General features: G+C 49.2%; 5 protein-coding genes across 5 annotated transcripts; 3 read left to right on the top strand and 2 right to left on the bottom strand.

Moving 5' to 3' along the window:
• Positions 1-1384: 1384 nt before the first annotated feature.
• Positions 1385-2903, top strand: N7503_008104 (putative UV excision repair protein (RadW); the record flags this gene model as incomplete). Its single annotated transcript, XM_057067651.1, has 7 exons — positions 1385-1402; positions 1475-1522; positions 1591-1666; positions 1740-1819; positions 1874-2203; positions 2260-2736; positions 2787-2903. 7 exons carry the CDS (start codon positions 1385-1387, stop codon positions 2901-2903), a joined length of 1146 nt encoding a protein of 381 aa, XP_056918506.1.
• A 1158-nt stretch (positions 2904-4061) lies between these two features.
• On the bottom strand, positions 4062-5914 carry smp3 (glycosylphosphatidylinositol-alpha 1,2 mannosyltransferase smp3; the record flags this gene model as incomplete). The annotated part of the gene is made up of 4 exons (XM_057067650.1): positions 4062-5031; positions 5085-5209; positions 5263-5645; positions 5806-5914. The coding sequence occupies 4 exons, from the start codon at positions 5912-5914 to the stop codon at positions 4062-4064; spliced, it is 1587 nt and encodes a 528-aa protein (XP_056918505.1).
• Positions 5915-6733: 819 nt separating this feature from the next.
• skpA (SCF ubiquitin ligase subunit skpA) lies at positions 6734-7480 on the top strand (the record flags this gene model as incomplete). Its single annotated transcript, XM_057067649.1, has 5 exons — positions 6734-6782; positions 6862-6947; positions 7007-7174; positions 7240-7409; positions 7474-7480. The coding sequence occupies 5 exons, from the start codon at positions 6734-6736 to the stop codon at positions 7478-7480; spliced, it is 480 nt and encodes a 159-aa protein (XP_056918504.1).
• Positions 7481-9594: 2114 nt separating this feature from the next.
• On the bottom strand, positions 9595-9826 carry N7503_008101 (60S ribosomal protein eL39; the record flags this gene model as incomplete). The annotated part of the gene is made up of 2 exons (XM_057067648.1): positions 9791-9826; positions 9595-9699 (listed from the first exon to the last, which is right to left on the bottom strand). The coding sequence occupies exons 1-2, from the start codon at positions 9794-9796 to the stop codon at positions 9595-9597; spliced, it is 111 nt and encodes a 36-aa protein (XP_056918503.1). The 5' UTR covers positions 9797-9826.
• Positions 9827-10927: 1101 nt separating this feature from the next.
• Positions 10928-15501, top strand: mdr1 (ABC multidrug transporter Mdr1; the record flags this gene model as incomplete). Its single annotated transcript, XM_057067647.1, has 2 exons — positions 10928-15003; positions 15055-15501. 2 exons carry the CDS (start codon positions 10928-10930, stop codon positions 15410-15412), a joined length of 4434 nt encoding a protein of 1477 aa, XP_056918502.1. The 3' UTR covers positions 15413-15501.
• Positions 15502-15760: the final 259 nt, after the last annotated feature.

Here is a 15760-nt window from a genome sequence, read left to right as displayed (position 1 = left end):
AGTGGTTAGAGTCTGCGGGGACGGGATAAGCAAGCACAATGGCCTTGACAGATTTACCTTTGAGCTATGATGGAATAGAGTAAAAGTGTCAGAAACCGCTTAATCTAGTTCGTCTACAATTGATCTGTCGAGTGGAGTCCACTGCATAAACTTGCGGTCTGCTAGTAAAAAGGACCAATACTCTACTTCATAGTATGTGGCTCTAATATGCAGGTCTACTTGCAGCGATCATATCCCAGGCACCGGCAGTCAATCTCTGAACGCAATTATCTTATGCCACACTGCATCCTAATCCCCACCTAGGTCGTTATGGGCGTGCAGGCGTTCTATTATCGACGCCCACTTCCGGGGTACGATGGCGAGATGGGTCCAGCCCAAAAGAGATTCCCATAGTGCTATTAATCCGGCCACTAGCTGGGAAACTATCTATATGATTCATCCATTGGAATAACCGAAACTCAAAGTAGCGGATCGAGAATTTCGATCTCCGGCTAAAATGTGATATATCAATCCGCTTTGGGAAAATCTCCCGTATTCCCCTGAACTCTTTTCCTTCTGGTTGGATCGTTCTTTATTGAGGTAACTCGTTTCCGAACAAGTGGCCGGGGATCGGTAGAGCTGGCCAGGTTCCTGGGACGGTGTGGACCTATATCTCCATATCTACGCAGATGGATCCATGATTGCCAATCGGACCTCCCCGTATTCCCTTGCAGGGCTTTAAGAAAAAGATCAACATCTACAATTTGTCAATCCAATCGGGAAGCTTTTTATTGTGGTTGGATTGATTCCTCATAAAGGTCTTCAATTGCCGTCAGTTGACAAGGGTACCTGGTTCATGCTCATGTCGAATGCAAGCAATCGCATGTAATTCAAAGATCGAACATATATTTCTGGCCTGGAACCCTGTAAGCCAAAAACATAGTGACATCTCATGTGGATTTTAACTCCTGTTGACTTCTAGCCAGTAAGGTCCTCTTGCTCGCAGGCACCCACTGGATGATACAATGATCATGAGCAATCGTGCAGCCTCGAAACGTTCTTGTCAATCTCAATGAGAAATATCAGTCTGAATGTGTTATTTCAAAATGATTCAGTATGAAGCAATGTCACGAGGCCAGAAAGATGGTTTTTCATGATTTCAATCCCGACTGACGTGTGGTTCCAAGTTGAGGAAATGGAAATCCCCGAGGGTTGGCCGAGTGGGGCGGTGAGCCTGGGGCTTCTTTTGCTTGCCATCATCGTTCATCTACTCTGTACTCGACTTCTACCAGGACATTCGTTGGGACCACATCTCGTCTACCTCCATATCCGTCATTCTTGACTCTGTGGATTTCCATCCTCCCTTCTTTCCTCTCCCCCCATTCCATCCTCAAGTCGTGCCAAAATGAAGCTCACTTTCAAGGTTCGTCAAAATACGCCCCATCCCTCTTTATCTGGCGATCAAAGACTAATTCGATATTCTTCACGGCTATAGGATCTGAAGCAGGAGAAGTTCGTTATCGAGGCCGAGCCCTCCGAGACTGTATGTGATGCTCTTAACACAACAAGCTACCCAACGCCACCCAGTGCGGGGCTGATACTGTACTGCAGGTTCGCCAAGTCAAGGAGAAAATCGCTCAGGTGAAGAGTGGCTATGATGCAGACCGCACGAAGGTCATCTATTCTGGTATATGATTCTTTCCCGCCATTATTTATCTGATGGACCTGGCCCGCAGCTCTAACCATCTTCGTCTGTACAGGAAAGATTCTGCAGGATGACAAGACAGTGGAGTCTTACAACATCCAAGAAAAGGACTTCCTAGTTTGCCTGCCTTCAAAGGTATGAAAGATAGTCCTCTGTATTAGAGAGCCTCGCCGCTGACATCTTTTCAAGCAACCCAAGGCTGCCCCCTCTGCCTCTGCCCAGGCCCCTTCCACACCCGCTGCCCGAGTTCCTGCTGCCACCCCCGCTGCTCCTCCTGCTCCTGCCCCTGCTGCTGCCTCAGCTCCCGCCGTCCCCGCGACTCCATCGCCCGCCGACCGTGGCACTCAACCCGCTAGCCAAGATGCTGCCTTCAACGACCCTTCCACGTTGGCGATGGGATCCGCAGCTGAGAGTGCCGTGACCCAAATGGAGGCCATGGGATTCGCAAGAAGCGATATCGACCGTGCCATGCGCGCTGCATACTTCAACCCTGACCGTGCTATCGAATATCTGTTGACTGTAAGTTGAACACAAGAGAGAGGCATGAATTTCCGAGGTCTAATTACTTCTGGTAGGGTATCCCCGAGAATATCCAGCAGGAACAGCAACAACGGCAACAACAGCAGGAGGCTGCTGGTTCCCTTCCTTCCATTCCTGCTGCTACCGGTGGCTCTGGTGGTGAGGAGCCAGTGAACTTGTTCGAGGCCGCTGCTCAGGCCGGTGATGGTAGTGGTGCCCGTGGTGCTCGCACTGGTGGTGCTCCCGCCGCCGCTGGTGCTGGTGGCGATGCTCTTGCCAGTTTGGACTTCCTCCGCAGCAACCCCCACTTCCAGCAGCTTCGCCAGCTCGTTCAGCAGCAGCCCCACATGCTTGAGCCCATTCTGCAACAGGTTGCGGCTGGCAACCCCCAGATTGCCCAGATCATTGGACAAAACTCCGAGCAGTTCTTGCAGCTGCTGAGTGAGGACTTTGATGAGGATGATGAGGCCAACCTGCCCCCAGGCACACAAGCCGTTTCCGTCACACCGGAAGAGCGGGACGCCATTGAGCGCGTAAGTTTTCTCTCGTCACATTTTATCTACGGGTCACTAACTTTTCTTAGCTGTGCCGTCTTGGCTTCCCTCGGGATTCCGTCATTCAGGCCTACTTCGCCTGCGACAAGAACGAGGAGCTTGCCGCCAACTTCCTCTTTGAACAGCCCGATGAGGAGGAGGATTAAATAACCTCTTACGTATTTCTTTCCTTGTTGCTTCTTTACGTTCTGATGAATACCAAGCATACTGCTTTTTGATTCCACATGTGACAGAGCCTATGCCTCTGCTATCCCCTTCCCCCCTACCCATCCATTCCATCTTCCCTAAATCCAAATCAAGTCGGTCAGTCCGGCATTTCCGAGCTTCTTAGCTGTCCTTGTCCAGTTAACCTGTATACCGCTTTATCCCCCATCTTTTACCCCTTTGATATGACATCTCATGTACTTAACTTAATGGGCAAAATGGGACGTTTCGCTAGTATCAAGTGGTAAATTCGTAGCGGAATGGTCCGTGCGTACCCTGTGGTCCGATCATGCGAATCATTGCAAATGACCCTGGCCCGTTGACCCACCAAACCCTGAACCTTATGTCTGTGTTTTAACATGTGTGGGTTAAGCTCTTGCATTCAATGTTGGTATAATATGGAATCGATGGTTTTAACAGGGCGGATCATGTACCTTCCAAAAGTTCTAAGAATTCCAAGTGATAGAAATATTTGGGTGCATGGTCCTTATATATCTGGGTTGGTACCTACACGACCCAAGGATACCCACTTGGAATATATACAACCACGTCCGAGGCCACCATGCTCAAAGCACTACCCATTATCTTGTTACACGCATTACTCCAATATATACCCAGCATTTTCGACTCATTTTTGATAATCAAGCACTGACCATAGTACATGGATGTTCTCCTGAAGGCTCTTGGATACTAGTGCCGATATCAAATCTTAGATAAGCACATCGCTGGTCAGGAGGACTTGCAACCCACTAATAAGATAGCTCAAATCCAACACCTGTGCACTCGGTGACCACAAGAGCTCATACGGATAGATAAGAAATATTCAAAAAATTAATTTAAGGTTTGAAATGGAGAAGCTCAATGTCCGTCAATTCATGCCCACTCCAATGGGCTATGCTACCTGGTATATCCGAATGTAAAATATAGAAAGAAGCTCAAGGTATACGTTGCGCGCCTAGGAACGAATGACTCGATCCGAGGCACCAAGAAATGACCAAAAAGAAAGCAAAGAAGTAAAAGAGATATCCCAAAGAAAATAGACATGAAGTATAGGACTAGATTCACGCTGTGATGGAGTTCGTAGCCTCCCCAACATCGATTTATTTGCAAGCTCGACGAACGGACCAAACGCCCAGCCCGCGGCGGCCGATGACCCTGTTCAGTGTCTCGAGGACACCGTCATCGCCAAAGTCGAGGTCGTCTAGGTTTAGGTGTTGGCTGTATGACCACAGGCGGTAAAGTTGGAGGTTGGGTGAGTGGGGGGCGGAGAGAGACGAAGGGGAGGAGTATTGATCGAGGAATGTCGCGGAGGAAGGAGCGACTAGATATACTGGGGAGGAATTTGGGCAGCTAGGAACAGCTGTTTCGAGCTGTTGGATCATTTCTAGACCCGGGATACCCATTAGATCCAGGGTGTCAATTTGGCCGGTGTGGTTTCCCTGTTGAGCACCAAGGAGCCAGTGTGGCGGGGAGTAGGTCTTCCACCAGAAGACAGTGGCGTCTGGGTGAGACTTGATGCCCTGGGCCGCTGCGTTGTTTTCGACAATGGACCGCATGGCAAGTTGGGCTGGGACAACACCGCCTTGGTGGTACACACCCATTAAGAAGCCCATGACTGCATTGAATATAATCCACACAGCCAGAAATATCCGTGAGCGATGCATACGAACGCAGCTAAGAAGGAGGGGCACGCAGGGAATCAGGAAGCGTGGCTCCTGGTGCGGGAAGATGGAGAGTAGGACAGTCGCGGAGACCGCAGAGAGGGCACGCGTATTACGCATCCATGGTGGCACGATCGGCCAGCTGAATAGTGAAAGGATCATAGCGATGTATGCGGGGCCGAGGAGCTGGAAGAGGTTGGCAACGAAGTGTTGGTGGTGCGGGTGAAGGCCATGTAGTGCCAGGTTCGAGGAGTCGGAGTTGTAGAGAATGTTATTAAGAGGGGTGATAATTGGATGGCGCACAATTTCCAAGAATGAAGCCGTAGGTCGGTAGAAGGATGTATCAATGAAGATACCTATCGAGGTGAAGAGAAGCCCGAAGCCGACGAAGACCGCCAAGGACGTTGGCCTGTGATATAAATCAGATATACAACACGTTAGAGAACTGACGGACAAACTCACTTGCGCTGGAAGTAGGGCAGCAATTGTAGGCCCGGGAAGAGAAGAAAAGCAGGAAAGGTGATGCGGTTAAAGACACCGACCACCGCGATGAAGGAGAGGACGGCGTAGGAAAAGAAAGAGGTATGCTAGAGCCACCAAGTTAGCCCAAGCCTTTGCGCTAGGGTAATCCGGAACGAACCTTGTTCTCAACGATGCGACGAATCAGCACCAGGCCCCAGGTCACCAACAGGGTCTCTAAAGAGTTGGAGAATGTGTGCGTCTGATATGTCCAGGTGACATAGGACGAGGCCACCAGGACAACTGCAGCGCGCCGGTGCCGCGGAGAAGGCACCAACTCATAGATCGCCCAATCCTCCAGCACAAAGCTCAGCAGGAACATTCCACCTCGCAGCGCATAATACACCAGTTGTGGTGGCGGGCTGCCCGCCCCGATCTCCATGTAGAACCATTTCAGCAGGCTCATGGGAACATCGTAGATTGGCCATAATGGAAAGACGCTGCGAATAGGAAAATCGGTAGTGAATTCCCATGTGAGTTTGGAGGGGTATCCGAAAATGCGACCTGTAGAACAACGGGTGATCAGTCAAATGTTGTCCAACTTCAAAAGGAGGGCATCGCGGGATCGCCGGAAGCCTGCAAGTTGAATTTTCCAGCAACAGCCAGAGCTGCGTAGCCGTGCTCATCGGTGTGTGTCCAGTCGAAGTCAGGAGATGAAACCTACCGGCAAAAACCTCCGGGCCTTGGAAATGCTCATCGGGATGTAGATAGCTGGGCGAGAGCGCGAAGTAAACACGGATCAGCAGTAACAGTAGGTAGGTTCGTCTCCACATGATGGGGCACCAGGAACATGCTGGAAGAGGAATATTAAGAAGAATTAATATATGAAACAGAGGAGACAAAAGGAGCGGATGGATAAGGAGTGTGTATAAAGCAAGAAAAAGAAACGCGTTAACTATTGGCGATGATATCACTTGCGACCGATAACGCGCCGGCAGAATCTACGTGTACAGTGTACGGACTATCCTCCACAATAGTTGATAGTTTACATTTACATTGAAATTCAAATTGAAATCCACAATTCTTGCATTTACTATTCGAAAGAAAAAAAGGGGATTAAAAAATCAAGAAAACATACTGGTCAACCTAAAGGATTCTATTATTCTGCCAAGTGTTTTTGCCTATGTAAAAGGAGCCATCAATATGAAGTATGTACTAAATATATTTCTTTCGCTTCTGTGGTCTCCACTATATATATCTTAACTATGAATCTGAAAAAAGAGGAAGAACCCGAAAATAAACACAACCTCTTCACTACGTAGTTGTTGCCTATTCTTGAGGGTCCTTTACTCAATGTGGGGGCGGAGGTACCTAAAAGGCCTTGGCTTGGAAGCCTTTGCCGTGTGCAGAGCCTCGGAGACGTGACTTAGGTAACCATCACTCAAACATCCGTCTTGACCTCTCCACCTCCCCGCCGAAACCCTTGCACCAATACTTAAAGTCAGTCTTCCCTCTCCCCTCTGTGTCCTTACATCTCCGCAGTGCCATTTACTTCACTCTCTTCTCCAAACCTCCCTGCGATACTCCAGGTCACCGCAAAACTGACACCCAACCTTTCAGACGTTGCCACTTCACCATTTATCATAATCAATATGGCTACCATTAGCCTTATGAGCTCCGACGATGCGTTGGTCACTGTCGGTATGTGTCAACTGAGAGCACATGTGAACCAAGTGCTGGTATGAAATTCCAGGACAGGAAACTAACCCCGCTATTCCAGAGCGCGCTGTGGCCGAACGGTCCATCCTAATCAAGAACATGCTGGAGGATCTGGGTGATTCCGGCGAGGCCATTCCTATCCCTAATGTACGTCTTGCGATTCACTTTCCCACCTATCTTCATACTTGAAGCTCACTCTTCTGCAGGTCAACGAAACTGTTCTAAAGAAAGTCATCGAGTGGTGCGACCACCACAAGAACGACCCCCCCACCGCTGGTGATGACGACGACAACCGTCGCAAGACCACAGATATCGATGAGTGGGATCAGAAGTTCATGCAGGTCGACCAGGAGATGCTCTTCGAGGTTATTCTGGTAAGCCATGACAGCTGAACAGCCTTTGTCTCAGTGGGTAAATACTGACTGACCACATTTTACAGGCTGCGAACTACCTGGACATCAAGGCTCTGTTGGATGTTGGCTGCAAGACCGTTGCGAATATGATTAAGGGCAAGTCTCCCGAGGAGATCCGCAAGACCTTCAACATCCAAAATGATTTCACCCCCGAGGAGGAGGACCAGATTCGCCGCGAGAACGAGTGGGCTGAAGAGTAAGCTTTTTCAACTCTTTCCCTCTCTTTTGAACTAGCATTTACTGATATATTTCCCCAACAGCCGCTAAGCATACAGTACAATGTTTATATGGATTCGCCCTCCCATTCATACCCCACACCTTCCGTAAGCTTGGATTGTGGTGACCTCACGACCTACTCAAATTCGGCCGTGTTCTCCCCTCCTGGCATTGTTTTCGTAATGCTTGAGATAGGCTCTTTTGCTTTAGAACGGCGTTCGGCTATGTGGAAACCATTCTAACCGTTTGCTTGCCCTTCTACATGATTCAATCCTGTAGCCAGCCTCCACACTGGTTTTATGACTTCAATACAATATTAGTTTTCAAGGTTAAATGTGCTTCTACAGGGAATTCTAGTCTTGTGAAAGCTGGCTCTAGCCTGGAAAAGAAAAACGACAATATTGCAAATATAGCCATCGGCCTCCTTTGCTTCATGTTAACCAAGCGTATCAGGATTCCTTCAGGGCTGCCCAGATGCTGCTACCAGTGATCTGATAGGTAGGAATAATTCAATGAAAGCGGTACAAGGATAGATGCCACTTGGTGAAACAATCTTTAGTTGAGAGTGTCCTTTAATGTCTCCCATTTCGAATGCTGTTGCTTTCCTTATTCCGTCAATATACTAACATTAAAATTTCGGTCAGTAACAATGTTGGATATCACTCGACAAGAAGATAAACATCCCAATTTGTACGGAATATACCCAGACGAATTGGAGCTGCTCTCTGAGGGCTGGCACACCAAATGACAAATATTTAGTGGTGATCAAAATTCGTAGGAAATCTTGCCTTCGCCTTAGCGTAGTTGCCTACTTGCCTAAAGCAACATGAGTCGAGCCACAATGGTTTCAGGACTTCGCAAGCCTCTGGTCATTACCGGTATCTCACAGCCTCTCTGCGGCCGCCGATAATCTTTATTTAACTCGTCCAGGTGTCACCAATGATTTGGAAAGCGCGACTCATGCATCTTGGTCTAAGAAGGCACGATTAATCTTATTTAGGAAGGCGCGTTTTTCGAGTAGAAGACCCCCCCTCTTTTTCGAATTCCGAGCCTTATCTTCCTGTTCTTGATTCTTGTCCTCATTCTCTTGGGACCTAAGCATGGTGAGATGTATATCAAGGCTGGATCTAGTATTTGATGTTTTCCTGCAGCAAGGTCAGCTGCTTCTCGTCGTCAAAGCTTGTAACAAAAACAATGAGGAAAGTGGGGAGTATGACAAAATGATGAAGGTGAATCTCATCCCCCACTGACACTTCTTCTTGGCGTGGAGTTTGTGACAATCACTGAACCGCCTGGGACAGATATTGCCGGTGTCTCACTGGTTGATATCCGTATCCATATGCTCTAAATATCTTACGATGTATCTTCTGTCGTCATTATCATTCATAGCGCACGTAACCCACTCTTCAAAATTTTTGGTAGCTTCCACCTTGAAGTAGTCCACAAGGTTGCAGTGTGTCCCATGCATGAGGTCGCTTCCAAAGTTGGTCAACTTTCCAAGACTCATTTATTCCCCAGGAAGGAATTCGAAGTCCTACAATGCTACGAAGCAGCACAAAAGTATGCAAGACAAAGGGGACGTCAATTCAATTCCATTCAAAATTTTTGTAAAAAGGAAAAACCGCCCCGCCTTCAAGTCCGTTCCTCCATAAAGACGAGCCCTATCTCATCCCATTCCCATAAATCGTAAAAGATGAGAATCGTCGGGACCAGGCCGGGTCGATATTCGTTATCGGAAGCAATCGAATATCGGTCGAAGTCGGAGAAATATCACCGGCATCGATCATGTTGCACCTGAAATCACACTTCGACGATCCCGCATCGGACTTGAGTAGTTCCCCATCAAACTAGCGCGACCAAGTAGGGTTGGAATGGAAAATTCATATCGAGGTAGGCGTCCCGGGATATCGACACACATCGCACAACATATTGGAAGTGTTGGAAAAATGGATCTTGAGACGTAGGTCGGAGGGAATTGTCTGGTCGAATCTAGATGCCCAGACGGGTCTTGCGCCAGTGTCGCCGCTTAGCGTTGTAGCTGTGGGAGAGATCCTGTCAGTTTTTGATTCTTGTGCTTGTTTGCGGTCGGGTCGAGAAATTCTGGATTCTTGGATCGAATCGAAATCGGGATTGCAAGGGTCTTGTTGGGCTTGGATCAGGGCGAATTACCGGATGGTGTTGCCAGTGCGCAGGCGAATCCACTGGGGGATAGGGCGGTTCTGGCGCTGAGCCTTAGCAAGCTTTTGCTTGGTGCGGAAGGTCTTGTGGCTCTGTGGGAAAAGGTGGGTTAGCGACGTGAGGAAAAAGGCGTAAAAGAGCTCATGTATATGAAATAAGGCTAGAGATGGGTATTAAACGTACCGGCATCTTGATGGCTGATCGCAACGACAAGCTGGTTTGGATGGGAGAAAGATGTCGACCTTCGGGAAAGCGGGTGGTTTGTGTGCGGACAGGGCTTGGCGACTTCGCTTGGATGGTCAGGTGACCCAGTGCCCCCAGTCTAAGTAATGTTTATGCCTGAGGCTTATTAAAATTCTTCAATTTGATGCCTTAAGGCATAAACACAGGCCACGTTAAAGTTCGTGATTAGCAATCGATACAACCCAGGGCTAAAGTGGATCGATCCATCTACACTACGATGCATCACACTTGAACGGAATATGAGTTCGACGCCCGCCTTTGCTTTGTACTCAATTCTTTCTCTTTATTTCTACAATAGAACATTGCTCCGATGCTATAGGTACATGTTGCGAACTCCGATAAAAGCAGTATGGGAAATTTACGGGTGCTATCTCCCCATGCACCGGGTAAACACCTAGGCATCTCAAGGGATACACGGTAAAGGGCATCCAACATAAGGTACATGGTTGGTATGAGTGGTAGGACCAGCCTTTTACAGAATATGTAAGCTGTACATGGCTGTGTGCCTTCGGATCTAGGGGTAGTGAGAGTGATCGGACGGCAACGCTATTGGTTCCCCTGCATACCCTTGCATCAGGAATGCAGCAGCTAAAGACCGACAGTCACTCCTTCCCATAAACAATACTTGGAGCTCCGAAAGCTCGCGATCCACTCAGTGGGCTCGGATGGATTACGCTTCTTTCGAAACCGTGATTTGCTTGTGCATTCAAATCCTCGTCCCAGATCTTAGCCTATAACCGGACTCGCGAAGGTTCAGACACTTCTGGTTGGAATATACTTAAGCGGTCCTTTTCCGACTTTACGCGGTAATCCCTACGTTCCTTACGGCTCCTGCTCGCCACCCATCTTCGCGGACAATTCCATGACAAGCTCCAATCAAATGCTGCTCGTCGTCCGGCTTCAAGACTCTCCTTCCATCAGACTATCTCCACCAACGACCTACGATTGCAATACGCCCAGGCCTGGCGACAATCAAAGCTTTGAAATCTCCCGTGAGGAGCCAATACACTCATTATAACCAGATTGTGCGACTTTCGTTCTCTCAACATTGGTTCAACAATATAGTCAACATTCATTATGCGCCGTCCGGATTCGACTCAAAAGCAGGATTTCTCGGCGCTGGCCGTCGAGCTGGTCGAGGTCCCTGTTAAAAAAGGCGCGATTGACCTCAACAAGGAGCTTCCTAATCCTCATCTTGATCTACCGATATCCGCTTACCACCTCCTCCCTGACGAGAAAGATTCTGTGGCAAGTCCTCTTTCCGAAGAAGATGCCATATACGCCCATCTGCCTCACGATGAAAAGCAAATACTGAAGAGCCAGCTGGATCAGCTCAACCCAACCGTTTCCTTATTTGGTCTTTATAAGTTCGCATCCCGCCGCGATTTGATAATTGTGGCCATCAGCGCCATATGCGCGATTGCGGCCGGCATTGCACAACCTTTATTTGCAATCATTTTTGGTTCGATGAGCTCAGACTTTGCGAAAGTTTCGATTGGCGCGATGGAAAAGGAGGCTTTTATGCAAGAACTCAACCATAAGGTTGTATACTACCTGTATCTGGGAATCGGCGAGTTTTTTACTGTGTACATCAGTATGGTCGGCTTTATGCATACAGGCGAGCATGTTACCCAGCAGATACGGGAGAAGTACCTTGAGGCTATCCTGCGCCAGAACATTGGCTACTTTGATAAACAGGGTGCCGGTGAGATCACCACCCGAATCACAGGCGACACCAACCTGATACAGGAGGGAATATCCGAAAAGGTTGGCCTTACTCTGACCGCCATATCAACCTTTGTTACTGCTTTCATTGTCGCCTACTGCAAGTACGCCAAATTGGCCGGTGTCTGTACCTCCACCGTGGTCGCTATGGTGCTGCTAGGCTCGATTGGATCGCGCTTTATCGTCAAGTACAGTGAACTCTCTCTGCAAAGCTATGGTGCTGGTGGCACTGTCGCTGAAGAAGTTATCAGCTCAATCCGCAATGCCACCGCATTTGGCACGCAGGATAAGCTCGCCCGACAATATGAGACCCATCTGAAGATGGCTGAACGATGGGGAACGCGGATGCAGATGGCAACGGGCTTGCTCGTCGCATCTTTGTTTTCCATCATGTTCTTGAACTATGGACTGGGATTTTGGATGGGATCTCGATACCTAGTCAAGGGTGAAATTGACGTCGGAGCCGTTCTTACTATTCTGATGGCCATTCTCACAGGCTCTTTCAGCCTAGGGAACATCAGCCCTAACGCTCAGGCATTTACCAATGCCGTGGCTGCTGGTACAAAGATCTTTGGTGCGATCGAGCGTAATTCTCCTCTTAACCCGAGCTCTGATGAGGGAATGTGTCTTCCTTCCATCAATGGCGATATCCGCTTTGAGAACGTCAAGCATATCTATCCCTCACGTCCTGATGTGACTATCATGAAGAACATGAACTTGACATGCCCTGCGGGTACTGTCACAGCTCTGGTTGGGCCTTCGGGTTCTGGCAAGTCTACCGCCGTGGGGCTAATTGAGCGATTCTACCTTCCTGTTAGCGGAACAGTATCCCTTGATGGTCATGATCTTGGAACGCTTAACCTACGATGGTTGCGTCAGCAGATTGCTCTAGTGAGCCAAGAGCCCACTCTCTTTCGAGCGAGCATTAGTCAAAACATTCGTTACGGTCTGATTGGAACTCGACACGAATACAAGCCCGAATGGAGGATCCGGGAGCTGATTGAGAATGCTGCCAGGATGGCCAATGCCCATGACTTCATCACTGCTCTTCCTGAGGGATACGAAACCAATGTTGGCCAAAGTGGTCTTCTACTATCTGGAGGACAGAAGCAGCGTATTGCGATTGCTCGAGCCGTCGTATCAAACCCCAAGATTCTTTTGTTGGATGAGGCTACCTCTGCCCTTGATACGAAGTCTGAGGGTGTGGTCCAAGCTGCTCTTGATAAGGCTGCCGAGGGGCGCACTACTATCGTCATTGCCCACCGACTATCTACCATCAAGAATGCCGACAACATTGTTGTGTTCGTCAAGGGCGAGATTCAAGAACAAGGCACGCATGACGAGTTGCTTGAAAAGAAGGGTCACTACCACTCTTTGGTGGCAGCCCAACATATCGCGGAGACCAAGAAGGATGAAGATGAATTAGATCCTGATATGTTGATTGAACAGTCTGTCGCTTCCAATCGCATCAAAACGATGTGGCGTGCGTCGACTGCTGACCCGAATTCTATGTTCCGTCGTGGGTCTGTAGCTCGCCATGGCTCTGTAATGCGGCAGGGCTCCATTGTTCGCCGTAGCTCTGTGATCCGCCAAGGCTCCGTTGTTCGTCATAGTTCTGTGATTCGTCAGGGCTCCGTTGTTCACCACGAACATCTGGATCGCCATCGCTCTATGGCCCGCCGCGAGTCTATAGCTCATCCTTGCTCGGCATTACGCCCTCATTCAATGTTTTATCCTGCCATGCGTGGCTCCTGGAACCGTGGCTCGTTGATACGCCCGCCTACTTTCTATCCTGACAGAAATCAACGTGCTACTATGTTGCTCCGCCCCGAAGATCGTGCTGCCCTCGGCATGTTCTCCCAGGATATCTCGAACACAATGGACTCCATAAAAGCAGTCAATCCAACTGAATACCTCCGGCATAGCTACATTGGTATGGAGGAGGCCGGTGGAGATGACTGCAATTCAAGTTTCATTCTTGCGGAAGAGGAACCTCAGGAGCCACAGCAGTACTCCCTTTTCTCGCTTGTCAAGTTCACTTTTGAATTCAATGCGGGCGAATGGAAGGTCTTGGCGGTGGGGTTTGTCTTTGCGATGCTTGCCGGCTGTGGTCAACCCATCCAAGCTTTCTTGTATTCTCAGGCAATTGGTGCTATCTCCCTCCCGCCGAGTGAATACAAGGAACTTCGCTCCGATGTTAACTTCTGGTCTTTGATGTTCTTTGTGACTGGAGTCACTCAGTTCTTTACCTCAGGAGCGATGGGTATTTCGTTTGCATACTGCTCCGAACGCTTGATTTGTAACGCTCGGAGCAAGGCTTTCCGTGCCATCCTGCGCCAGGACATGAATTTTTTCGACCGTGAGGAGAATAGTGTCGGTGCACTGACTTCCTTCCTTTCGACTCAAACAAAGTCTCTCGCTGGTATTAGTGGTCAGACTCTAGGGACTATCCTATCATGCAGCACCACTTTGGTTGTCAGTGTAATCATTGGTCTTGCCTTCAGCTGGCAGCTGGCTCTAGTCATTATGTGTGGTGTCCCTATTCTCCTGGCATGTGGCTACTATCGGTTCGAGATGCTTGCCAGGTTTCAGAGTCGCTCCAAGGACGCATATGCTCAGTCTGCTGCTTATGCCTGCGAAGCTACTAGTGCTATTCGAACTGTGGCTGCTCTCACCCGTGAGGATGACGTAGCAAGGCACTTCCACTTGCAACTAGAGGCTCAGACCCATAGCAGTCTTCTTGCGGTTGCCAAGTCTTCAACCCTCTATGCTGCATCCATGGCCATGGTGTTCTTCTGTGTTGCCCTTGGTTTCTGGTGGGGTGGAACTCTTGTATCCCGCGGCGATCTCAGCCTTCTTGGATTTTTCGTCTGTTTTACCGAGATTCTGTTCGGTGCTCAGTCGGCAGGTACCGTGTTTTCATTCTCCCCCGATATGGGCAAGGCCAAGAACGCAGCCATCCAGACCCGTATTTTGCTAGAGCGTGAGCCTCCTATCGACACATGGTCTGAGGAGGGCGAGCGTGTCTGGAAGATGGAGGGCGAGGTTGAATTTCGTGATGTTCATTTCAGCTATCCCACTCGCCCGGACCAGCCTGTCCTGCGCGGGCTGGACTTGACCGTCAAACCCGGTCAGTATGTCGCACTGGTTGGACCATCTGGGTGTGGGAAGAGTACAACCGTTTCCTTATTGGAGCGCTTCTATGACTGCGTGGATGGCGGTGTCTACGTTGATGGCCGCAACATCGCTGACCTCAATGTTAAATCTTACCGAGAGCACCTTGCCCTGGTCAGCCAGGAGCCTACCCTATATCAGGGTACCATAAAAGAGAATATCATGTTGGGTGTCGAGCGACGCCACGCTACCGACGCCGATGTCGAGAAGGCCTGCCGTGATGCTAACATCTACGACTTCATCACATCTCTGCCGTAAGGTTTTCTCCCCTTCATTCTGACCCATCATATACTAATGACGCTCAGTGATGGTTTCAACACCATAGTTGGTAACAAAGGTGGCATGCTCTCTGGTGGACAGAAGCAGCGCGTGGCCATTGCTCGGGCTCTCTTGCGTCGCCCCAAGATCCTGTTGCTTGACGAGGCTACATCTGCTCTTGATTCCGAATCCGAGAAGATTGTGCAGACTGCTCTAGATGCCGCTGCCAAGGGTCGCACCACCATCGCCGTGGCTCACCGATTGAGCACCATCCGGAATGCCGACATTATCTACGTGTTCGAAGATGGCAAAGTAGCTGAGGCTGGAAACCATATTGAATTGATGAGAAAAAGGGGCCGCTACTACGAGCTTGTCAATCTTCAGAGTCTTGAAAGGACTGCTTAATCGGCCCGAGTTGGCCAACTTATTTTTATGACATTTGGCATGACTGACGCCCCACGGTTTTGAATCATGACGCATGATACGTGATAGCCCGAAACCTCTTATCCTGCCCAGGCACCTCCATTTCCTACTTTACCTCAATAGCTGCTTTTTGCCTTGTTATGCCCTACCTGCTCCGCGTTCGCACGGCGAAGGCAACGCGTTGACTGCCCGGCTGTTCCATATACCCCTCGTCTTTTATCTTGTATCCATTATCTGCATGTGTCTACTGCAGATACGTACCCTGAAGTAGATATTACTACGACTTCGCGTTAGACTTGATTGGTTTTCTATGCCCCTGCAATGTTGAAC

The sequence above is a fragment of the Penicillium pulvis genome, assembly GCF_028828015.1.
Source record: "Penicillium pulvis strain IBT 33274 chromosome Unknown contig_7_segment1_segment0, whole genome shotgun sequence".
NCBI lineage: Eukaryota > Fungi > Ascomycota > Eurotiomycetes > Eurotiales > Aspergillaceae > Penicillium > Penicillium pulvis.
Note: the sequence above shows the minus strand (reverse complement) of the source record. Positions and strands in the feature narration are given on the sequence as shown.